This window comes from Eptatretus burgeri, chromosome 3 (genome assembly GCF_056783735.1).
Source record: "Eptatretus burgeri isolate ZD-2024b chromosome 3, Ebu_testis_v1, whole genome shotgun sequence".
NCBI classification, from domain to species: Eukaryota; Metazoa; Chordata; class Myxini; order Myxiniformes; family Myxinidae; genus Eptatretus; species Eptatretus burgeri.
The window spans coordinates 38,511,177-38,536,871 of NC_140963.1; the positions used below are offsets into that span (position 1 = coordinate 38,511,177).

General features: G+C 42.8%; 2 protein-coding genes and 1 pseudogene across 2 annotated transcripts in view; 1 reads left to right on the forward strand and 2 right to left on the reverse strand.

The window, feature by feature from the left end:
• Positions 1–1,569: 1,569 nt before the first annotated feature.
• Positions 1,570–25,695, forward strand: part of LOC147029721 (protein turtle homolog B-like) — a 162,338-nt gene continuing 138,212 nt past the window's right edge. The window contains exons 1-2 of the mRNA XM_085872994.1: positions 1,570–1,800; positions 3,441–3,486. Coding sequence (XP_085729120.1) covers positions 1,585–1,800; positions 3,441–3,486 — 262 coding nt within the window. The 5' untranslated portion in view covers positions 1,570–1,584. The remainder of the gene's footprint in view (positions 1,801–3,440; positions 3,487–25,695) is intronic.
• On the reverse strand, positions 8,733–9,494 carry LOC147029722 (uncharacterized). The gene has a single exon (XM_085872018.1). The coding sequence runs from the start codon at positions 9,492–9,494 to the stop codon at positions 8,733–8,735; it is 762 nt and encodes a 253-aa protein (XP_085728144.1).
• Positions 11,436–11,577, reverse strand: LOC147029723 (signal recognition particle RNA; annotated as a pseudogene).

Below are 25,695 nucleotides of genomic sequence, written 5' to 3' on the forward strand. Positions count from 1 at the left end.
ATGGATTTTGCAAGGACCATGCTCTGCATGACATCTTGTTCTTGTTTGTTTGTCTGTTTGCTTGTGTGCAGGATATCTAAAAACGTTGTGGATGGATTCAGATGAAATTTTGTGGACAGATTGGGTGTTTGGCAAGGACGAACTGATTAGATTTTGATGAATATCCAGATAGTAGAATTCTAAAAGTGATTCTTCACCATTGAAAGATAGGGCCAAAAACGATATATAGCATGATATTTGAAAAATATATTGGGCCGAATATGTTCTCGTGGATCAAGCATGTGCCTTTCTAGTTTAGATATGTTTTCAAGGTCGTATCTGGTCAAAGTTTTTGATTTTTTTTTTTGCACCCTTCTCAATTTGACTTGTAGCCTTGCCACAGCCACAAGGAGATCATGATCTGTCCCAAAGTCTGCACCTAGCAGAGTGTTGGCAAATTGCACATCACTTCTCCATCTTCTATGGAAATGTAGTCAGTCTGATTTCTATCTTTCCCATCAGATGAAGTTAATGTGCACAGTCTGCGCTTGGGTTGTTTGAACCATGTGTTTGTAATTACGAGATCATTCTCCACACAGAACTCCAGCATTCGCTCCCCTGGCTCATTTTGGATACCAACTCCATGCTTTCTTGCAATTCCTGATGCTCCTGCTTCTCCAATTTTTGCATTCCAGTCTCATGTAATAATAAAAACATCTCCTTTCGGCATCTGTTCTTCCAGTTCCTGCAACCAAAAACTCCTCAACATTTTCTTCATATGTTGTAGAGGTTGGATTATATATCTGAATGATGGTGGTGTTTACTCGATGAACCTTTCAATCTCACTGATAGGTTAAGACTGTATCATTGACTGGGTTATATCCCACTACTGACTCTGCCATCTTCTCATTGCAAATCACTCCAACTACTTATTTTGCAGGTTTCCTGATCAGAAAAGAATACTTTATAATTGTCAGATTGAAACTGCCCCAAGCCAGTCCATCCATGTTCACTTATCACCAAAATTTCAGTTCCTGTCTTCTTCATCTCTTGTTATTATTACATCTAACTTTCCCTGATTCATTCACCTTACATTCCATGTTCCAATTTTGTGAATGTTTGAGAAGCTCAAGAGTTTGACTTTCAGTTGTTGGACCCACAGCAATTGCATTTCCTTGTGGGGTTTGATCCAGTCCCATCATGACGGCGAGTCCTACACTTCGCCATCATCATCACAACACTTCGCTCTTCCCCAGTAACCATTTTGGTGCTTTCAAACCTGTGTAGCTCATAATCTGAGCCCATGGGCTTTATCTCTTACATTTCTGAACACACTTGTTTTCTTGGCATGCACGGAAGCGGTTTGCCATTGCCTTCTTCCTTCAGCACTTTCACAAGATGGATTATCCTAGCTATTCTCCATAAAGTAATTCTCTGCCGAGCATCAAGGCCATGCAGCTGTTAGACATGTGCCAGCTGCCGACATGGCTGTCGACTACCTGCTCCCATGGCTTCATGTAACCCTGATTGGGGCTAAAATTGTGAAGCACACCTTGCCCAAAGGTGGCTCACCGGTTAACAAATGCAAAGGCTACCCTCTTGACAATGGATTGCTGCCTTTACCCCATTCAACCCATAGCCTTTGGTTTCAAAACCCTAACCACAAGATTATGGTGGATTTGGATTCAGAGCTTTCTTCTCCGAGATGAGCTACCTACCAAGGCTAACAAGAACCAACTGCTCGAAGCAACTGGTTTTACAGCGCAAGTGATTTCCCTTTCACTTCTACACCTGTTCGTGATAACACCCCGCCACGAGAAGGTTAGTGTGAGGCTCAACTGTTTGAGGCTGTTTGAGATGCTCAGCTATTGGAGTATTTTGCACACTTCGAGAGATTAGCCTCCATGGCATAACAGTCGATTGGTGGAGGGGGGGGTGGGGGTTGTTATAAATATACGATATATATATATATATATATATATATATATATATATATATATATATATATATATATATATATATATCCACAATGTGACAGTGAATTTAAGGAGTCATTAGGATGTCAGGCAGGTACCAATGCATTTCATCGACCCTTGATTTACATTGAATCCTCTGGAAAATAATCTCTGCACAAGCCTTTCACCAGTGTGGTCAATACACAGCATTGCATCGTGTGGTACAAATAACAGGTATCTTGGAGTCTTGGATATGATCAAACAGGTATTGAGGAGTGATGAATCCAGGTACATATTGTTTAAATTTGATGGCATTGGCTACGAGATGTTTTGGAAAGCCGATTACAGAGTGTGAACAACAATTACAATATCTGAAAGAACCAGGGCATGAACTATATGAGGAATGATAGAGAATCCTACTTTTAACCGATCAAAAAGTGGTAACAGATTTTAGAGTTGCAGTCCAGGATGTGGTTAGGGTATGGGGAGGGTTGTGACTAACTCTTCAAGATAAGTGGTTTCACACCAAGAACTGTTATGGATTGTCCAAAATATTGCATGTCCATAACCGGGTAGGATTTTGCATTTAATTATCATGTTTCACCTGCGTTTTGCAGATTTTCATCAGGATCTATAACGAAATCTGCTTTTACAAACATACTTGATATAAATGGGAGAAAAAAGAAGAAGTCATTTTTCGCCATTACAAGAAAACATCCGATTAGAGAGTCTTGTACTCAGTTGGGGGGGGGGGGGGGGTGGTGTGAGCACTGAGCAGCAAGGATTTTATAGCCATCATTTTAGTACCCAACCATAGGTATCAAGAGGATAGCAGAAAGTGTGGATTGGCACCACATAGAGGTCAAATCAGGAAGGTTAAAGTAGATCATTATAGTGAGCAATCTGGGAATTTTTTTTGTACAATCTACGAGCAAAATGGGAATTCTCCTGAGACTAGTTCACTTTTCCAGAAGCTTAGAATGCAAGTCCTTAACACTGTAGCTTTCGAAAAGATTTTAACCCACACCATCTTGGGCTCTATTCCAGTGTACTTCACATTTCAATTCCACTGGATGTAACTCGTTGGGTTTTAGCACTGCTTTTCATTGATACTTGTACACCTGCCTTTCTTGTCTTATCTATGGAACTCCCATTGCTGTCCTGCCTTTTGAAAACTTTGTTGTTTGTCCACTCGATCTATCATGTGGTGGATGACTAGTCAAATGTGTTTTGGGGTGACACCATCAATCTGCTGGAAGGTGGGCCGGTTTGCGCTGTGTGTTGTGGACGTCGCTCACATAAGTGAAAATAATCTCACCATCTTCGGTGGTTGTGCAACTTGACAAGAACTATTCATCACAGGAAGATATATGTATTTTGTGACTATTGAATTATGAATATGATGAGTGTATAGTTGCACCATATAAAACCGATTTCTCATCGGTGACTGGGCTGACATGTGGGTGGGAAAGGGGCTTTCATATGTGCTTTTTTTTGTATTTTCAGATCGTTTCCAACAGCAGGATTTCTCAAAAAGTATCCCAACTTACAGGTATGATAAATGCCATGACAAATAAAGCAATGAGACAGTCGAAATTCCATTGTTAAACTTTTTTAATAGGCTAATGTCATGACATTGTTATTTGAATGAAGATTTTTGAAAACGGAGGGAGAAACAAAACATAGACTTTTGCACTTTTAACTTTAAAATATTTGATTAGTTTAGAGTCTGAATTGTGACTTTAGAGTCTGAATGCAATAAAGTCTGAATTGTGACTTGTAAATCAGCCTTATTCATGGTTCAAAGTTCAAACGATGGGGATATGACCAACACTAACACACAAAAAAACAGCCAAATGCTATACCAAGTCCCTTTAGCTATTGAAATGGCAAAAAAGTAGTTCTGGGGGGGGGGGGGGGTTGGAGAGGCCTCACATATCAAGTACCTTCAGCTACTGAAATCATTCAAAATCGGTCCCCCCCGAGTTTGCAGTTTAGCTGAAAACCATAAATTTGGGCAAAAAACAAGACTTTATGTTACAAGTGTACCAGAAGTCTCGGTCTTGTATAAATAAAAATAGGTTTGTGCCATGACTTTAAAATTGCTCTCCAATGAAAATTGAAAAAGTCATGAACTCATAAGTTTAGGTATTCATAGATCCGATAATATGATAATTGTAAAAGAATGAAGAAGACATTTCTGAACTACTGGCGCCTTCATACATCCCAAATCTTCATCACGAGTGTTACAGATGTCAAGCCTTTAGTATTATAGCTTGCGGTCAGATGGTGTTCAGTATTCTCAACCAATAAGATGTACCATACTCTTTACAGAGCTTGGTGCTGCTAAAGCAGATGCTTGGTAAGTGCTACGCTTGGTGGTTTGTCATTGCCTTTCCAACAGTCAATCAATCAGAATTAGTAATTTGTTCAAGATGCCGGCAATAACTTGCCTCCTCCATGAAAGACAGCATGGGATCTCTTAACAATCACCAACAACCAACGCGGGCAAATGGATCCTCAGGCTTACCGTCCATCCAAGGAACAGCACATGCATTGATGAATCACTCTGCCTCTGAAATACCGGGCTGACAGTTTATTGGGTCAGGATTCAAACCCAGGGCGAGACAACTTAGAGGCGAGTGTGCATACCTCTAGACTATCTTTCCAGCCCTTTGAGTGTGATAGATGACTCAAAAAGTTCCCACATGTTACTTTAAAACCACATGAAGTTCTTTGGAGATGTGATGTCATCCTTTGGATTATAACCGAAAGACTGCTTGGAGAGAGGGAGACAAATTTTCCTCTCTCAGCTGCTGCAGAGAAGGTGGCAAGAAGTTGCTATCACTCCAGTTAATTGTTCTACGAGTCCATTCTAAATGTACAATTGATTTTGGCTTTTGAACTGCGATTTTTCTGTTCATTCGTTTTAAAAGTACACTTGTTTTTTTGACCTTGTTGAAATAAATTTTAATCGTCAATCAATTCTTGAGCAGCTATAACAAAGGTTTTCCAAAGATTTAAAATTTTATTCGCAATGTAAGGCTTGTGGAGTAACTTGCGTTGTGGCGTATATTGTGTATTCGTGTATCACTGTCGGCCAAGGACATTACTCGACACTACTTTTTCATATATTACTACCAGGCAATGGACAAAACATTCAAATCCGTGTTCCCCAGCAGCAAGAGCTATAGGTGTTCAAATGAGGATGCCAAACAGACCAATCAAAGATTTGGTCCCAAGGCTCCATCATGTAGGTGGTAAAAATTTCCCAAACATCATGGTGCCTTGATGGTCAGTCGTCTCATGCCAAATAAGAATCAGAAATTTCTCCCTTTCATCAGAATTAAATTTAAAATAACCATTATTTCGGTAAATAATGCCTCATATAATCTGATATGATGTTGCTGGCTCGACCTGGTGAGAGTTGCTGGGAATTATGACAGAAACAGGTGAGCCTAAAATGGTGACATACTAGATGTAACATTCCCGAAAAGTTTCCCCCCAGATCTAGTCTGTTTTGATGTTCTCTTTATATATAGATGTAAAAGGTTATCTATGTATTACATATACACCGTGTTTGTGTGTAAAGGGGGAGGGTGGGGTTAAACGAGAGAGAGAGAGAGAGAGAGAGAGAGAGAGAGAGAGAGAGAGAGAGAGAGAGAGAGAGAGAGAGAGAGAGAGAGAGAGAGAGAGAGAGAGAGAGAGAGAGAGAGAGAGAGAGAGAGAGAGAGAGAGAGAGAGAGAGAGAGAGAGAGAGAGAGAGAGAGAGAGAGAGAGGGAGAGAGGGAGAGAGGGAGAGAGGGAGAGAGGGAGAGAGGGAGAGAGGGAGAGAGGGAGAGAGGGAGAGAGGGAGAGAGGGAGAGAGGGAGAGAGGGAGAGAGGGAGAGAGGGAGAGAGGGAGAGAGGGAGAGAGGGAGAGAGGGAGAGAGGGAGAGAGGGACCGAGGCTTAACTTTAATTACAAAAGCAAGAGAAAATGAAACCAGTTACAAACAATTATTTTTAAGAGGAGACCATAAACAACAAGAAGTTAAGCCATCAAAATAAGCACAAAACAAGTATGTTCACGAGCGGTATTTGACGGTGTAGATTGTTTTAGAAGTCAAGGATGAGACAATGTGATAATGTTTGACCAAGTTATAAAAATGATCAACATGATGTGGTACGAGTGACAGGTTATTAGCTGCAAAATGTCGAAAACTCGGTTTCGCTCAACAACTTTCAAAATTTGACCTTTGCATAACCTTTAAAGGTCACAAAACAATGTTGTGGACATTAAAATAAGGAAACAGGATACGTGCTATAGCTTATTGGAGTTAGTTCATCGAAGAAGGTCAAAAACACGGTTCGATTCCCACAACTTTGAAAATTTGACCTTTGTGGCCTTTAAAGGTCAAAGGTCAAGGAGTTCGACCTTTGGTGCACAACTTCCTCTGGAACATTCCAGGAACAATATAACGTCATATAGGCTATTTGGCATTTCGCACTCCTCGGATTATCCATACTTTGATGAAATCAGCGTAAAAACAAACTTGAAGGGGGCGCCACGGACAAGGTGTTCGAGATAGAGAAAAATGGTTTCAATACTTTAGGTGGGGAATGACCTCAAGATTATGCATAAAAAATATTGTCATCCTAGCTCTCAAAGTTTGAGCGGACGTATGATTTTATGTCAAAATTCACAATTTTCTAAGTTTTTGACCTTGTGACCTTGACCTTGGGACGAAAATGAAAAATCGGACAACGACAAGTTTTAGATAATTCATTTTGCTATTCAAATACCGAAGAACGCATTCCATTCAGTCAATTCCCGAGGAGAAGATAGATTTTTAATCCGACTACCCCCTAAAAATGGCTATTTTTGGGCGTGGGTCCACCCACAATGGGCGTAGCATGCCCTCATCCAGGAAAACACAACTAGACATTGATATCGAACACATAACCAAGTTTCATCAAGATCGGATCAAAGTCCACGGAGTTATGCTCTGGACAGACAGACACACAGACATAACGAATATAGTGGTCACTCTGGTTGGCGCTTGTGAACCAATATGTGTGTGAGATGTCATGCAAGCTGTTCTAGGGTTAGAATTAGCTCAGAATGACTTAATCGTTGCTAAATATATAGGGAATTATGTGTGGTCGGTCATGTTCTCATATGTCCCGAGCCATGGAGCTCAGGATTAGTCCGACAGAATAACAGACTAAAATCCGCCAACCCCAAAATGTCTGTAAAAGTTTTTTTCTCTTCTGATTATTATTGTATAGGGTCCCAGTCAACAACCCCAGGTGGGTGTGGGGATGTCACCCTTGGGCAATTTTAAATATTCATGACTTTTTAGATGTCCCCTCCTGTGGTAAAAGCGAATAATATTTTCAAGTGATTTTTCAAATGTCTCTGATATTATCAATTAAATTTGTCCTTAAAATAAATCAGGTCACAATAAACATGATAAAACACATATGTATCATCATATTTATGCATTTAATATATATATAACTAGATATAATCAATTTGCTGACTCAGCATTTTCCGACTTGTACATATTACGTTCCACATGGCAACTAAATATATGACAATATTTACTGCTTGAGAAACTGAAAGTATAAGTATCACATTATATAATAATATCATTATATAATTGTAGTGTACAATTAAAATGTTACAATCACTCGATTTTAAGTTATAAGCGATAACATTTGTGCATACATATTGCATCACCTCATTCCAATTGACTGGCATGTAGTTATATTTATGACTCTATCGCATATACAATACTGATAGTAAATTTCGTTGACTCAGAATTTTTATACCCATGCCATACAATACAATGATACAACAGAAATACAAATAATAAAAACAGAACCAGAAATGTATAGACGAATCATTCGATCAAGTATCATTTGACATGAACACCGACACAAATGAACACATTTAGAGCATTTGCTCATCTTCGCTTTCATCGCTATCCGATGTGTCTTCATTATCAGATTCATTCTGTGCTTGCAGACCTTCGATGGTTTTCTCGTTGAAACAACTTTCGCCACCAGAGCATGCACAGAACTCAGTACATGCAATATTGGCACTGCTGCAACCGCATCCCTTTGTTTGGCATGGAGAATCACTTCCGCAGGAGTATTTGAGGAGTTTCAACAACTCTTGAGGCACCAGACTGGTGTCGTTTGAAACAGTTACTGGACTTAGAGATGTCCCTTCCTTTTGCCACCCAAATTTTGTAGGATCTAATTGTGGTGGGTCGGTGTGTTTGGCATGTTGCCATGTAGTGACTTGGAAGTGGGCCCGGGCGATGCTTTCGTTGGCTGATTCAGTAGTCGGTGGAAGAGTCTGCAGATTTGGCGATCCTCCAATGCTAGGTGGGTGTGGTTGGTCTTGATGACCAAACATTTTGGCGAGCTTCTCATGGTTTTACATTCCTCGCCACCGTAAAAACACAAGAGGAATTTGGTTGCCTGATCGATAACCTCAGGGAAAGGACAGGCAATATTGCCAATCCTGTCCAGGTTGATCCGCTTCTTGTTGAGAACCTTGATGGCAGTTCCTTTGCCAATTCCGTGGTACGTGGCAACAGTATCGCAACCAGTAAGCCCATGTGCAGCAAGAAGATTGCTCATAATGGGACGGCTTTTGTTGACAGTTGCATTAATATCGATCATTATTCGACCTTTGATGGGAGATATCATCATTACCTGTCCTTTGATATCACCTTGGACGACAAAGTGACAGAGAAGAGTGAAGACATCAGTGCCATCAGCTACAACTACGACTTGCGGCATGTCAGCTTGAATGATTTGTCGGATGAATATCGGTGTCGAAATTGTCAGCAATGACTTGTATGAGTCCATCCTGGTGATTAGCAATACCATGAGACTCATGATACCTTGAAGCAGCAACAGCAGATGATTGTTTAAAGAGGCACACTTCATCATAGCTACAAGTTACTCCATAATCACTGAGGTAACCAAGCTGACTTTTAGAATCTCTGAAGAGAACTCCAAGAGCTACTTGTAGATCGATGGGTTGGGCTCGAACTGCAGAAGTAACAATGTTGCCAATTAATAGTGCTGGCATTGTATTCTTCAGTCTCGGTGAGATTCCAGCCAGTAGATCCATCAAGGTCTCTGAAGTCGCTTCCCGAACTGTACTGTTGTCCACATTTAGATTGTAGTGTGATTTAGTCATTTCGATGGACTTACACTCCTGTGTGATTTGTTTAGCTACCTTTGCTACACTGGGTTTGATGTCTTCTTGGTCACCGGTATCTTTTACAGCTTTTAAAAGTCTTGCAGCCTGGGTGTGAAATGCAAGTATGTGTGCATAACCAGGTGATGATAGGACTAGGATTTCACTGCCAAAATGCTCAGACACTTTACTGACCAGCTGTGCGTGGGATAATTCATTTCCACCATGACATTGGTACATTTCAAACACTTCAATGGAATTCCAGAGCTTGTCCTTTTCATTTGACAATGCATCTATGGTGCTAGCAAGAGCTTGCTGGTTCTGATTCGTATCATTGCCAGGGGTTGATGGGTTCATTGCAACATTCTTATGTCAGGGGTATGATCTGTTATTAAAGAAAGTAGCCATACAGTACTGATGGCAGCGAGCCTCAGCTGCATGTAGATCGCTGACAGCACCATCAATGCGAAGACACACATCTTGAGCCCACTGATCATCACGCTCTGAACATTTGTCCAAAATATTCTACTTGTATGACACCATCTCTTCACCTCTCTTGGACAAGGTTGATCTGCACAAGTAAGCAGGTTTCTACCTGTCAGGATGTTTGCGATCCTTCTCAAGGACACAGTTATCACTGCAGTACAGGCACCGTGTGAAGAAATCAAATGGAGCAAAGGAGTGACGTAACCTCTTTGGAGAAGGAAGGTGAACTTCTGTAGATTTATTGCCATGTTTAGTGTTGGACTTGGAGGTGTATCTAGACACACAATTCTTGTGATAATTAATGGTAAGACCCTTCGTTTCAAAGAGCTTCTGTGTCAAGGCAATATGGAGATCGTCCTCGTTTGCTAGACTAGCAGAAATAATGGAATGGACACGACTTAGCCCCTTGTTCTGGATGCAGGGTTGAACATCACAGTTGTATTTATCCTTGAATATACAGTTTGCTGAATCTGCGTCCATCATTCACTGACCATCACCTGAAAAGAGAACCACCAACAAATCTAATCTATCCATCAACATATTTATATATATATATATATATATATATATATATATATATATATATATATATATATATATATATATATATATATATATATATATATATATATATACATACATAGTATCCGCTGTCTCTGATCCACTTAATGATGTATTGATGAATTCTGAATGAAATAATGAAATAATTTGATTATATATAGTTGAAGTGTCATTTATCACCAAAGGAAATGGATGTATTTCCAATATCACCTGAAATAAATTTAAGAATAATCATGAAATCAATAGAACTATTGATGTAGATTCATTGAATTACCATACCGCTCATAAACTGTGCTAAGAAAAACATGTGAAAACTGCTGATTATGTGCCATTTTGGATACAAAAAATTAACTTAGCAATGTTAAATAAGACAAATAACATATTTTCTAATCAGTAGGCAATATATATAGTTCAACCAGTGGATACCAACAATAAACAAGCACTATATCACGGGATGTGTATGAAATTAGTAAAACATCATATTCGGTTGGCGGCCATTTTGAAAAAAGTCAGTAAAAAAATTTGCCCAAAGGTGAGATCACCACACCCACCCAGAATAAATCATAAATACCTTAGAGAATAGGAATCAGGAGAGAAAAACTTTTACAGGCGATAAGGGGTCTCGGTCAGATTCTCCCGGACTAGATCAGGTAATTGTGAATATGACAATTTATGACTTATGGGGCATACGTACATGCATGCATACATATATTGGGAGCATGCACTTTTTCAGCACGTCTCTGCGTCCACTTTTCGTCAGGACTCCAGGGGCCTCCGTCTGTCCACCCCCCAGGCAGATGCCTGGCCCATCCCCATCTCTTAGGGATAGGACACTCCAGTCACCCACCCAAAGGGACCGCCTCAGGCTAACCCAAATAGACTGCCATCTGGAGGACAACACCTCAGCACCACCCAGATGCACACAACAGTGTGTTTTGTGGCGTGAAGTGTTTTGTGGGGGCTGGAGTGCAAATCATGCCACTAACCTCCTCGGGAAGGTAACCAACTGCAGGAGGATGTCCTCAGACACAGTTGGCACGAGATATGGATGGCTGTTGGCTCATGATGAGCTCCTCTGCCCTTTGACAGGTTTTGTATTTAATCTTACGAGGTATCCATGTCCATACACCCTCCACACCAGGGTGACCTGGTGAAGGGTGACAGTTTCGTCACCACCCTCAACCATGAACAGGTTAGTATGGGTTTTACATGATAACTGTGGCAAGCCACAGATCTGATCTGGACTGGCAATCAGGGTTGGGTTCCATCGTATAGGCCGGGCTGCTTTGTACCATCTATTCGCATGGCACAACGCAGGGCTTTCGTCCTCAAGCGATCCCCCAACCCCAGCCTCCAAGTTGCTGGATTACAGGCGTGCACCACGACGCCCAGCATTATGGGGCAGGTGGACGTGAAATAGCCATTTTGTTATTTTTGGGGCTTGTAGAAGAAAGGCGGAGCCAACAGTGTGAGTGTGATAGATGTAGCCAGATTGGTGGAGGGGACCTGTCAATCATGGCCGCTTGCAGGGACTGGATTGGGCCCGGTGTTACGTAGCTTGCCTTGAGTTGTGGCCATTGCCAAATCCTTAAATAACCAGAGCTGAAAGCATTTTTCCACTCGGTTTGAGCTCACACATCACCTTTTTTTGCTCTGCCCATGCACATCGCCGTCTCATCATTGACACATACCCTCGACAGTCTGCAGTACACATCGCCTGCACTCGACCTGCCAATCTTGCTCTCCCGTACATTCCTGAAGGTGCGTGGTTTTGGTTTATATTTTCATTTATCATCTATCTTCATCCCGAGGTTCATTCAGTTTGTGTCAGTGCAAATGAACTAATTCGTGCTACCACACAATCTCAGGTATGATGGTCGTTCAATGTTTCTATCCTGATGGAGGAGGATACTTCAAGTGATATCTATTTCCCAGATTCAGTCTTATTAGGTATGGAGATACAAAATATGGAGACCACACATATGTATATTTTTCAAATTGCTTCAAGTTGATGAGGGTGAACTACAAGTACATTGGAAAATGAATAGAAAAGTCATGTGATGTGTACTTATCAAGTTTTCGGATTTAACAGAAAATGAATATCAACAAAATTCAAGATGAACATGTTGGAAGTATTGGGAGAAAAGGCAATGGAAGCATCAAATAATGGGTGCCTGAATTCATGGTTGGGAGAGCAGGAAAAGGTGAGCTAAAGTCTGGAAGGCCAGCAGAGGCAGTTGATGAACAAAACGTTTATCTGATGGAATCTGTCATCATAAACGATTGGCGAGTCACTCTTTCACAGAGTGCCGTGAAAGACATCATCGATCAACATCTTCAAAAGAATAAGGTTACGGCCAAACGGAATCCCAAATTGCTCTCCGCTGAACAGAATCAGACATATGTGGATGATTCTCATCAAGTTCTGCATTACTTCTGAGAAAGAAAAAAAAACCACAAAATTTTGTCTCACCAAGAATGAAACATGGATTCATCACTTTGATCAACTACAGCGTTCCGAGAACACGACACCCCATGCAGTGTTTAAGTATATAAAGAGACATGACAGAAGTAAATAGACACCTTAAATTTATTCATTTCATCTGTATAACGCAGTTTTACTCGGTGATTTGTACTAATATTCGACTATTTATTTGCAGAAACGAGTTCCTGGGTCTTGTATGACAATTAACTACACCTCGAACCCAGGGAGCCCACAAACTTTCCGATTTTCAAAGACGACAAATTGTTGGCCAATCGGAAGGTGGAGTCAGCCAGCATCAGATAGCTCAGAACCTTGGCATTCTGCTTTCTACGGTCAATCAGGTGATTGTGCAATTCACCAGCGAAGGCAAGGAATCCATAGCTTCCCGTTATGGTTGATCTGGGCCCTCAGACAGGTGTCTTCCAGCTGTCAAGCGGCCCATTGAGAAAACTCCCCGTTTCAAGGTAGCAGATGTTGCAGAGGAGGTCCAAGTTAGCTCAAGAACTGTCGTGCGGTACCTTCATTAACTGGGCTACTTTGGAAGAGCAGCTAGGAGAAAACCTCTTCTTAGACCAGCCAACATTCAAAGGAGAAAGAAGTGGGCTGACGAGATGGCCACCGGACCCTTGGAGTTTTGGCAAACTGTATTTTTTTAAGATGATTCCCAGTTTACTCAATTTTCTGACAGTGGACGCTTATGGTCTGGAGACTTCCCAGTTAAGAGTTCTCTTTGAACTGATTGCAGCCAACTGTCAAACATGGTGGTTTTTCAGTGATGGTGTGGGGAGCAATCTGGAGCACTGGTCGTTCAGAGCTTGTGGAGTGTGTTGGCAACATCAATTCTACGATACACATTTCTATCCTTGAGGATGGACGTCTCCCCGTCTTCTCCACTGGTCAGATGGTCAAAAACAACACTCTGTTCATGGAGGATGGAGCTCCGTGCCACACTGCAAAAAAGACCAAGGAATGGCAGGACAGAAATTGGATCAAGCAATTTCCATGGCCAAGTAAGTCTCCTGACATGAATCCCATTGAACACCTCTGGGCAATATTGGATTGAGCTGTGCGGAAAAAGTCCAGGAAACCAACATCATGGACAGAATTGCTAACCCGTTTGCGTGAAGCCTGGGCAGAAATCTGCAAATGGGAATTCCACAAAATACGAGTGTGTGTATTAAAATGGATCAAATGAGTTTCAAATGTTCAATAAATAAATTATTTGAAAATCATGGTGTCTATTTACTTCTGTCATGTCTCTGTATGGGCGTCGATTGGTGGGGGCGGGGGGGGGGACATGTCCCCCCCTACTTTTTATCAAGGGGGGGGACAACATATCGATTTCCCCCCCCCCCACTTTTTTCATTGAACGTAAGTTACGTAACACAAAACGAGCTGTTCTAGTACAACCAGGCTGAGATGCTCCTCAAATACAAGAATAAATTTTTTAATCTCTATTAAAGTTTTATTGGTCTATTATAGTTCTATTAAAGATGATAGGTTAACAATTTGTCAACAGTGATCCGTGAGATTGGCGGAAATGATCAGTTCGTTCGACTCGATTAGAAGGAATCTCTGGGGGAGAAAAACGGAGGAAGGGGGTGCTTCCAAGTACTTCCGGTATTTCGTTATCACCTCTGGTTCTGAGTACTTGTATTTTGGTATTGATCGGTAAGGTCCTTATTTTCACTCTTGGGGATCCCCAGGGGATGAGAGTATATGGAGGGGGTACCGGGTGAGGATGATTGGGCGCCCTCGTCAAGAAGTGTTAGAACTTCTCGAGTGTCGGCCATGAAGAGGGGCAGGCCCGGTGATGGAAGTAGTGAAGAGTCAGAGGTGCGGGAAGGGGTTAAGGATAAAGAGGAGCCGGGGGATAAATTCCCAATTATAATTTCGGCTGTGGAAGGGTCCAAGTCGTTAATTTTCAATAACCCTATAAAATTGGCTACCGTAATTGGGAAAGAATTTGGTGACATACATTGTGCAAGGAAACTTCGATCGGGTGACCTTCTGATCCAGTGCAAATCGGTGGCCCAGCGGGAAAAGATTCTGAGAGTCTCTATTTTTGGGGATATTCGAATATCTGCTTACATCCCCAGGTCTTTAAGGGAGTGCCGGGGGGTAATTTACGGGATTTACCTGGACATTGATATGGAGGTTATCAAGAGGCATTTGGCTGACATGGGAGTAGGGGATGCTCGTCGTCTTACGTCGGTGAGGGATGGTGTGAAGGTCGATACCACGTGTGGTGTTGTCCTTCTCCATCCCGGTCCTTCCCCCTAAAGTGTTCCTGGGCTACTAAGTCTTTCCTGATCGGGAGTATATCCCCCCCCTTTACGATGTTACAAATGCCAAAGATTCGGTCATACTGCAACATCCTGTCGGGGTAAACGGCATTGCAGCAAGTGTAATGGAGATCATGAGTATGAAAGTTGTACGTGCATTAAGATGTCCTGTCCCAATTGCGGTGGGGAGCACAGTGCAGCCTACAGAGGCTGTCTGGAATTTCAAAGAGCGGCCCAGATTCAGCAAGTGAAAACCACTGGGAAGTTATCGTATGCGGAGGCGGTGCTCAAGGTCCCCAAAGTTATATTGCCAGTCAAAGAAACGAATAGGATTCCTAAAATTCCAGCGCCAGTTAAGATACAAACAGTTTCGGTTGGTTGCCAGACGGAGACAATAGATCAGGATTGCCAAACTGAGGATTCAAGTGCCATGGTGGTTTTGAACATTTCTAAATTGGGGTTCATTGGATTTATTACTGAGGTCGTAAATTGCACAGCTGTTGTACAAAGGAGATCGGAGAAGATTAGCATGATTGTTTCAGCAGCCTGCAAACATCTGGGTTGGGATGGTATTTCTACCAAGGATATTAATAAGATATTTAACAAGACGGGCAATAAAAAAGAGAGAGAAACCAGTCCTGATGCCAAACAGTCTCAGGACCCAATGTAATTTATGTTAATAATCCAATAATAAACAATCTCAAGATGTCCCCTGTGGATCTCACTCTTATTTCTTCAATAGAAGCTGTGAGATGTGATTGGGAAGTCCATGATGACAACCTAGGGAGTGATCACTTTCCTGTGATCACAAATCTCCAATATGAAAGGGGTTCTGTGGACTCTCTCGGTCCAGCTTCTTGGAACTTTTCTAAGGCGAATTGGGGTCAGTTTTCAGATCGATGTGTCAGGGACGTGAAGGAAGAGATTGGTGTTCACAACATTGATAGCATCAATAAGAATATTGTTCAAATTATGTATAACATTGCTTGGGAAACAATCCCAACCTCAATTCCTTCAGTGGGTAGGAAAATTAAGGTCCCCTGGTGGAATGAGGATTGCAAATTGGCAATCCAGGGAAAATGGGCGGCTCTAAAGAGACTTAGGAAAACCCTCAGGTTGGAGGACGTTATAGAGTATAAGAGGAAAAGGGCGATAGCCCAAAGAACTATAAAACGGGCCAAGTCTGCCTCTTGGAAATCACTTTGTTCATCAGTTAATACGGATACCCCTCTCAAAACTATATGGGGAAGAGTCAAAAGTATACAGGGAGTTAAGTCAGGAGGGAGATCTTTTCCAGTGATTATTTCCCAGAACATAGCCCTGTGTTCTAATGCAGACAAGGCAGAAGCCGTGGGCCAATTCTTTTCTAGTAGTGAGAATATCATAAAGGATGACGTTTTAGAGGCTCGTTTTCCCCAAGTTGTAAGTCAAACCAGGGTGATCACCAATACAGTTCTGCCTTCAAATCCTTCACTCAATGTTGACTTCACTATTTGGAAACTGAAGCAGGTGATTCGTTCGGTTAAGAATAGCGCCCCAGGCCCGGATCGGTTATCGTTCCTTATGTTCAAACACTTGGATGATCGGGTGTTAAGAGTGTTCCTGAGTTTCTTCAATAGGATTTGGGCTTTAGGGAAGCTTCCCGGCGATTGGAAACACGCTTTTGTAATTCCTATCCTGAAAGAGGGGAAAGATGGCACTGTCCCATCTTCATATCACCCGATCTCCCTTATCTCAGTTGTTTGCAAATTAATGGAGAAAATGGTGAATAACCGATTGGTCTTCTTCTGGGAAAAGAACAACCTATTGTATAAAGGCCAGAGCGGTTTTCGAAAGGGACGGTCCGTTATGGATCACATTTCCGCACTGGCAAATGATGCAAGGAAATCCCTAGGTAATCAGGAGTCTCTTCTGGGAGTGTTCCTCAATATCCAAAAGGCATACGATTCAGTCTGGAAAAATGGCCTCCTTTATAAATTGTGTAACCTCGGGGTCAATGGCAGAATGCACGATTGGATTGGTGACTTTTTATCTGATAGAACATTTCAGGTGAGGGTTGGCCTGAGCCTCTCCTCTTCATTTCATTCTGATAAGGGCATTCCCCAGGGAAGCTGCTTAAGCCCAACACTCTTTAGTATTATGATAAATGATGTTGCCTCCATCCGCAAGCTCCATAGCAAGTTATTCCTGTTTGTTGACGACATTGCTATGTGGATTCGTTGTAAAAATCTTGCTATTTCGAGTAAAAAACTTCAGGGCGATATCCGGCTCGTGGAGAAATGGGCCGAAGACTGGGGTTTTAAACTATCAGCTGATAAGTCCAAGTTTATCATATTTTCCCGTAAGAAGAAAACGGATGATATTGCAATGGTAATTAATGGCACTTGCATCCATCCATCTAGAGTGGTGTCTTTCTTAGGAGTCACCTTCTATAAGGGACTAACCTGGACCCCGCAGGTGAAGTAGCTGATAGGTAAATGTGCCAAAGGCATAAATTTATTACGTTGTCTCTCTGGAACAGAGTGGGGAGCACATCGTGACAGTCTTCTCATGATACACAAAGCTAAAATTCATTCCCACCTGGATTACGGATGCCTGGCTTTCGGTGATATGGCCAAGAGCAACCGAAAAAAACTTGAGACTGTCCAGTCAAAAGCCCTTCGTGTATGTTTAGGTGCTTTTACTAGCACTTCAGTGTCTGCCCTTCTAGTGGAAATAGGTGAGATGCCCTTGTCCCTTTGCTGGGAGATGCTGAGAATGAAATATTGGGCTAGATCCATTTCTTCTGGGGACAGCCATCCTGGCAAATCCTTATTTGAAAATTGTTGGGAATACCTGAAGTTAGACAACAACTCTGCTTCCTTGCCTCTTGGCCTTGCCTGTATCAAGTTAGCCAAGGAAATGAAGCTGGACTCCCTTCCAGTCAGCCCCCAACATAAAGTTCCCATTTGGCCCCCCTGGACACTCGAACCCCTCCGTCTCCGCATGGATCTCTGGGGAAAAATGGATTCAGTTACTCCTGTGGTAAAGCGCAACCTGGCTATCGAGTTTATAAATACAAGTTGGAGTCAATCTTTGCATATATATGCGGATGGGTCCAAAGAACCCTCTCTAAGAAGGACAGTGGCGGCTTTATGTATCCCTGATGTCCGTGTGGTCAGGGCTTTTCGGTTAACCGATCATCTTTCAGTTTTCTTGACAGAACTATTTGCAATCGTCCTAGCTATGGAATGGATAATCGAGTTCAATCCTCTTAGTGTAGTTATCTTCTCGGACTCACTTTCGGCATTAAAGGCACTGGAATCCGTCCAGGGTGGCTGCAGATATGACTTGGTCCTAGAAGCTTGGCATTTGTATAACATCATGAACTGGAGGGGTCTGGTGGTGGATTTGTGCTGGATCCCTGCTCATGTGGGCATCAGGAGGAATGAGGCCAGTGACCTTGCAGCAAAACAGGCCCTCAGAATGGACAATGTCACCCAAATCCTCTTGGGACCTTCAGAAATCATTAGTCTGGTCAAGGACCGTATTGTGAGAAAATGGCAATGTCAGTGGGACTCCTGCACAAAGGGGAGATTTTTTTCACAAGGTGCAGTCAGAGGTGGTTCCACTTGTTAAGCTCCCCAGGCTCTCCCGGAGGGACCAGGTCATGCTTTGTAGAATAAGACTCGGGCACTGTCACTTAAATGCATACCTCCATAGAATTGGATGTCACCCAACGGGGTTCTGTGATGTGTGCAGAAAACCTGAAGATTTAAACCACTTATTTCTAAATTGCCCTCTCTATGGGGAATCGAGGCAGCGTCTCGTACGGCGTATAAGAATTATGGGGATAAGGGTGTTGGACCTGCAGGTGATGTTGCGGCAGATGAACTGGAAGCACCCTCAACTCTGTAAGGTAGTATTAAAATTCCTGAAGGAATGTGGGAGACCAATTTAAAATGTATCTGCCTTTGAAGGGCTATGGCTGTAGGCAAGTTTGATCAGATTCTGGTGCGTGGCGTGGATAGAGCCTCCTGGCTCTGACAGCGCCATTAAACCCTCAACAAAAAAGGTTAACAATTCAACATTGAGAATCCATGCTTCCCAAGCCACGGTCTCCCACTGGCCAAGCGTCCATAGCAACGTCACTTTTTGATCCTTTGATGTCGGCTCTTCCTATCATTGCGAAGCAGAATTCACCAAGCGTTGGATTATTCACCCACTAACAGGGAACGTGATCTGGACATTGAGGTATGTTGGGACGTTTTTGGACTTTGTATCATCATTTTATGAGTGTTTAAAGAAATCGTGGCTTCATGGCCCGGAGTGCCACACCTTGGATAGTGTTAGGCCGCAACGGCTCGGGGGCCCCTTTAGCGAACAAAATAGTTTATTTCACCTTTCTAACTTGTATCGCCGGATGCCTGATATTATTACCTGCACGATGATGTGTGTGTTTAATTTTTGTGACTTTGCACCATCGACTTATAAGCCAATAAAAGATTTTGCGGCCTGGTATGCTGATTGAGATGGTGGAGCTTGTGCAGGATGACGCGGTTTCACTCCACCAGCTCGCACAAACGAAGGGAAAGATATTTTGTAATTCTGTTTTCATATTTCGCAGTCGATAATAGTGGCCTAAATCCCAACGTTGAAAACCGGGTGAAAATCGAAGGAAAGTGGGTATTTTGGCGACTAAATTAGCTTTGAATACTTGGGAAACATAAAATAAAATGCGCTGATTCACTCGCTTTTGCGGTGGTTAATGCAAATGATTTTTTCATCGGGACTTGGACTTAGGGGAGGTATAGACCTACAAAACGAGAGGTATCATTCAGTCGTCGGACTTATGAGGATTAAATTATAGATTTTAAAAGGTAGCTGTTGAAAAATATGCAAAATTCACCTCAGCGGTTTGGACAAACGAACGGAAAATTATGTTTGAATTCTGTTCTCGGATTATACAGTATCTATAGGGTAGTAATGAGATTACCTCGAAAATCCGATTAAAAAAAGGCTTAGGCTAAGTAGCTTAGCCGCGGCTTGCAATTTTTACTCGGAAAAATAACGTTCTGGAAGGAATTTCTCTTCTGCCATCATCCGAATAATTTTCCGTTTGCACGAGGACAAAGACGAAGGATAGACCGACAGAATAAGGTGTCTCATTAAACTGTGTGATTTAGAATGATTAAATTAGAGATTTTAAATGCGGCGTTGAAAATAAAATAAAGAAGATTGTCAGCTTCTTCTGCACCATGTCGACCCCGCAACGGTTCTGGACCCCTTTATCGACCAAAATGGTTTATTTCACCTTTCTAACTTATATCGCACTATACTTAAACAAAACGTACGGGCACGCACTATACTTAAACACAGGCACGCGGTTTCAAAGTTGTTGTGTTTTTTTTTCTTTTTTTGCACGTACGGGCACGCACTGGTGGAAATGATGAACGTATTTACAAATCAACAAACTATGTACAATAATTGGAAAGAAGAGAGTGCACGTCCGGACGGCAACAGATCTTAATCCCTCGTCTCCTGGTCTCGTGGTTTGTGAGAGGTAAAGAATTAGATAAATGTTCACATTACAACTGATTTTAGCTCATTCTGTTGGTGAACCCTTTTGATGGCATGCAAATCAAGAACACAATCTTTAACGACGACACTAACTATGAACCAATAATATCATAATCATCTCACTCAACTTTTGCTCATTGGTTAATTAAATGCAGATTAAATAAAATGATGAATATTAATAATCCCAGGTAATAAAATACCAGGGTATCTGACCCTAACCAAAAGTAATAAAAGTAATAAGTGTGTAGCCAGGAACAAAGCGAGTAATGGAATGCTAAATTGGGAGCTCAGATGCTGAATTAAGAACTGAACTCGTATCGGCGCTCTTTTAGTAATACATGTGCTACGCAAAGCTTATCACATGTCGACATTGTGCCTGGAGGTATAGTGACCTAGCCAAAAGTACGTTGACCTTAAAAATGCCCTGTTACGCAAAAATAACCCTTGTAATTCACATGTCAAAATTTATTCAACTGAAATGTAATTCCCTTCTCGTTTCATAGAGGATATGGATATCAGAAAGTTTTTCGCGACAGCATCAAGTAGCACATCCCCGACCACTCTCCTGGAGCAATCAAGTTCCCAGAAAGAGGTGGACGATACAAATGAGAAGATAGCAGAAAAGGATGCATGTGCGAGTGCTTGGCCTAATTTCCCAGATCAGCCTTTTCAACCTCATGATGTCAGTTGTATCCCAGTCCAAATACTGCCAAACCGAAAGTTGAAGTTTCAACAACAGTGGTTTAAAGATTTTCCATGGCTTCATTTTGATCAGAGCATTGGCGGTGTATTCTGTCACACCTGTACGGACGCTTCTCGTGAAAAACTTACTGAACTTGCCCGCTGTGCAGAAGACGCATTTGTCTCAAAGGGCTTTCGGAACTGGAAAAAGGCCACAGAAAAATTCAGACAACACGAACGATCAAGCACACATTGGCTTGTCTTTGAAAATCTGAAATGTCGCAGAAGTCAACCTGGTGTCCATGTGCAGCTGAGCAGCAAACAGCTAGAAGAGCAAAGATCTGCACGGTCAGCACTTCTGAAGATTATCACCTCACTGCAATATTTAGCCCGACAAGGTTTTGCAATTCGTGGGAAGGATTCCTCTGAAGGGAATTTCAAAATGCTCTTACATTTGCGGGCCGAGGATGATGTAAACCTCAAGACGTGGCTGTCAAGGAAGACGACGTTCACAAGTGGAGAAATTCAGAACGAAATTCTACAGTTGATGAGTCATGCCATCCTCAGAAATATCTGCAGTAACATGAATGAAATGTCCACTCAGTTTGGACTCGTAACTGATGGAACACAAGATATTCAGGGTAATGAGCAGGAGTGGGTGTGTGTGCGCTATGTGACGGATTCCTCTGATGTTCAAGAAGATCTCATCGGCCTCTACCAAGTATTGTCAACAGGAGTATCACTTTGTAAGATGCTTCAGGATGTCCTAATTCGGTGTCAACTCCCTATTGAACACCTTAGAGTGCAGACTTACGATGGGGCAAGCAACATGTCCGGAAAGTACAAGGGCTGTCAAGCACAGCTAAAAAAACTCCAACCGCTGGCCAATTATGTTCACTGTGGAGCTCATGTCATCCAACTCATTACATCCAAAGCCCTACAAACTGCACCGTTCATAAGAGACGCCCTTGATTATGTCCAGGTACTCAGCAACATCTACAACAACTCTGGAAAATTCAAGCATCTGTACTGGAATATCCACGCTGACGATGCTGACACTCCTTGCCCTACACGCCTGAGGCCAATTTGCCCGGCGCGTTGGTTAACTCGTTCTCCTGCCGTGAAATCGACATTGGATAACTATGAAGTGGTACTGGATGCCCTTCAACAAGCAAGTGATGACTTTGGTACGAACACGGCATCGCGAGCCAAAGGTATTCGAAGCTGTCTTTCATCAGGAAAGTGTGTTATCGGTCTGTTTGCATCATTGCCCGTTCTCCAATCCCTGGAATACCTCAATAAGGCACTTCAGGGTTCACAAGTTACCGTCTCTGGTATGCTTACTGCTGCAAAGGTAACTGCACAGAATCTCCAATCTCTCCGTACCGACCAGACATTTAAGGAGGTTTTCGAAGCAGCACAACAGAAGCTCCAGCAGTGCCAACTTGATCCAGTGACCCTCCCTCGCAAGCGCAAGCTTCCGAAGAGACTTCATGGAGGCACGCAGGAATACACTGCCAATTCTGCAGAGGAGGTATACAGAGTTGAATTTTTCAAAGTCGTCGACAGCGCATCCGAGAACTTAAACGAGTACTTCACATCAACCGACCTCATGGCGTATAGGGACTTGGGTGAAATGCTCCTGTCTGGGTCATTCAAACCACAAATAGTCCGCAAATATCCCGAACTGTCGGATTCCCTAGAGCAGCATTTCTCAACCTTTGATGGCCCATGGCCCCCCTACCGAATCGCTTAACATTCGTGGTCCCCTGCCCTTCAATAAAAGATGCAGATTTCGTTTTATGAAATTTATTTACTCAGTCTTAAAAGATAAATCAAAGTAAACATTTTTCTAAACAATACAATCAATGAGACACTTGCTGTTGGGCTTGTCTGACGAGGCCTTTTATGTCCGGCTTCGTCTTGGACACAGCAAGGCGAATATCGTTCCCAACGTCAAGACGGTTTCTGGACTTCGTTTTAAGGGTCGCAAGGTCAGAAAATCCAGATTCGCAAAGATATGTTGTGGCAAATTGAATGAGCATTACGGATGCCTTCTTGCTGAGTAGTGGATATGCATCCTGAACAGACAACCAGAATGTGGAGTGGTCTTCTTTGTAACTGAAGACCAGCTTCATTGCTTTTGAAACCTTCAACTCTGCCAGCTCCTCTGCTTCATCTTCAGTAGGTTCAATTTTGGCGTTAAACGGATCTTTGTGCCACGGAACATCCAATGGTGCATCGTCAAAATATGATTTGAACTCAGCGGAGAGATTGTCGAGATGTCTAGTGATGCAATCTTTGATGCCGACGGGAAGCTCAATCCTCTGCGTCTGCAGGTGCTCGTCCAAGAAAGGAAACGAGGCAGTGGACCCGGCCTTGATTCGTGCCTGCCAGACTTCCATTCTAGCAGACAGTCTGGCAAGCTTGTCTTGAACGTCACTGACTGTCACATCACGGCCTTTCAAGGACTGGTTCATTTCCTTGAGTCGGCCGAATATATCGGCCAGGTAGGCGAGCATCATGATGAACTCTTCATTGTCGAAGTGGAAATGGAGGTTGTTTTCGTTGTCTCGCAGGAAGATTTCCACCTCAACCCAGAGTTCATACAGCCGAGAGAGACATTTCCCCCTCGATAGCCAACGAACTTTGGTGTGGAACAGAAGTCCAACATGTTCCGCTCCCATTTCGTTGGCCAGGAGTTGGAAGAGCCGATGATTTTTGGCCTTCGCACGAATGAAGTTGATCACTTTGACCGCGACGTCCATGACTTCCAGCAAACGATGCGGAAGAGTCTTTGACACAAGAGCATTTCGGTGGAGCGAACAGTGGGAGGACGTCACATGGGGCCATTCGTTCTTTGCAAGCGTGACGAACCCTCCTCTGACGCCGACCATCGCTGGGGCACCATCAGTACAAATGTGCTTGAAATTCTGCCAACCGAGTCCATTAGCTTCAAAAAAAAGAGTCCACAATAGCTTTTATATCTGCCGCTGTCATTGTGGTTGGTAGGGTATTGCAGAAGAAGAACTCTTCCTTCATCTTTCCCTTTCTCTCGTAGCGAGCGAAGGCGATCAACTGGCTTTACAGGGCGGTGTCGGTAGACTCGTCTAATTGAAGGTTCGCCTGGAGCGTGCTTTGTTTGATTTCGGAGAAACTTGACGGCACACATCAGCGGCCATGTTCGGCAATCCGTCATCGGATCGTGTCATTAGAGAGCGAAACTTGCTGGATCTTCTTTTTCACCTCTGGTCCGATCATCAATTCCACCATTTTCTCTGTACATGGCTTGATAAGGTCCTCAGCAATAGTGTGCAGCTTCTTGCACTTTGCAATTCGGAATGCCACTTCGTAGCTGGATTGAAGAGCAGGTTTTTCTTCTGGCCGGAATCCAAATTTGGGAAGTGTCGCTTCACGGTCATATAATGATCGTTTCGCAGACAGAGCGTCGATATTATCTTCCTTCCTTCCGGGATGCATCTTGTCGCGATGGTTTAAAATTTTGGAAGGACGTAGTGACACATTTGACATCACGACCGAGCAGTGCAGACATTGCGCGCAGTCCACGCCATCTCGACTGAAATTCGTGAATCCAAACTTGACATAGCTGTCATTCCATTTTCGAACCTTCGACATCTGAGAAAAAAAATTGAAAAAAACAAAATTCTAACGTTTTTGTAAACATTGGTTTACTATGAATGGTCTGTGGGCTCCACCTTCTCTTTTAAAATCGTGGTTAAACTCATCTACCCTTTTTACTTTGACACTATGACCGGAGACTCGTCACCTTAATTGTACATTACAAGCTTCTGCATTCTGAATCGCAGTTTTTCGGCGTCCGCTCATGGCCCCCCGGTCGAAGGCCGATGGCCCCTTTGGGGGGCCACGGGCCCCCGGTTGAGAAACGCTGCCCCAGAGCAAGAACTTGGCTTCTTTCGTAACCAGTTCAGTGGTTCATCTGTTGAGGATTACCGTAAGATATTTGTAGACATGGTGCCGGAAGTCCGTCGAATGTTCCCACAGGTGGAACGTTTGCTTCGGCTTCCATTGGTTTCCCCAGCAAGTTCATGCGAAGCTGAACGGTCATTCAGCACACTCAGACGTATGAAGACTTGGTTACGTTCCACAATGACCCAACAACGCCTCAACCATCTCATGATCTGTCATGTTCACCGAGATCGTCTGACTGCACTTGACGCCCAAGACATTGCAACAAAGTTTTTTTAACTGGATCGGCAGACAAGAGGGTTCATATTGTTACGGCTGTGGAAATTGACAGAACACCATAAAGGTCCCTCGATCAGTTAGGCCGATAAGTCCGTGTCCAGATAGATTTCCCCACCGTTGTTTAAAGGGAACTATTCATGTTAACCGGGCTGTGATCTTTGAGTTAGCCGTTAATCTTTACCATCATTATTTTGGACCAACCACGTCCACCACCAACATCTTTCTCAACAACCGTTTTACAACCACCACCACTAACATCGCTCTCAACAACCGC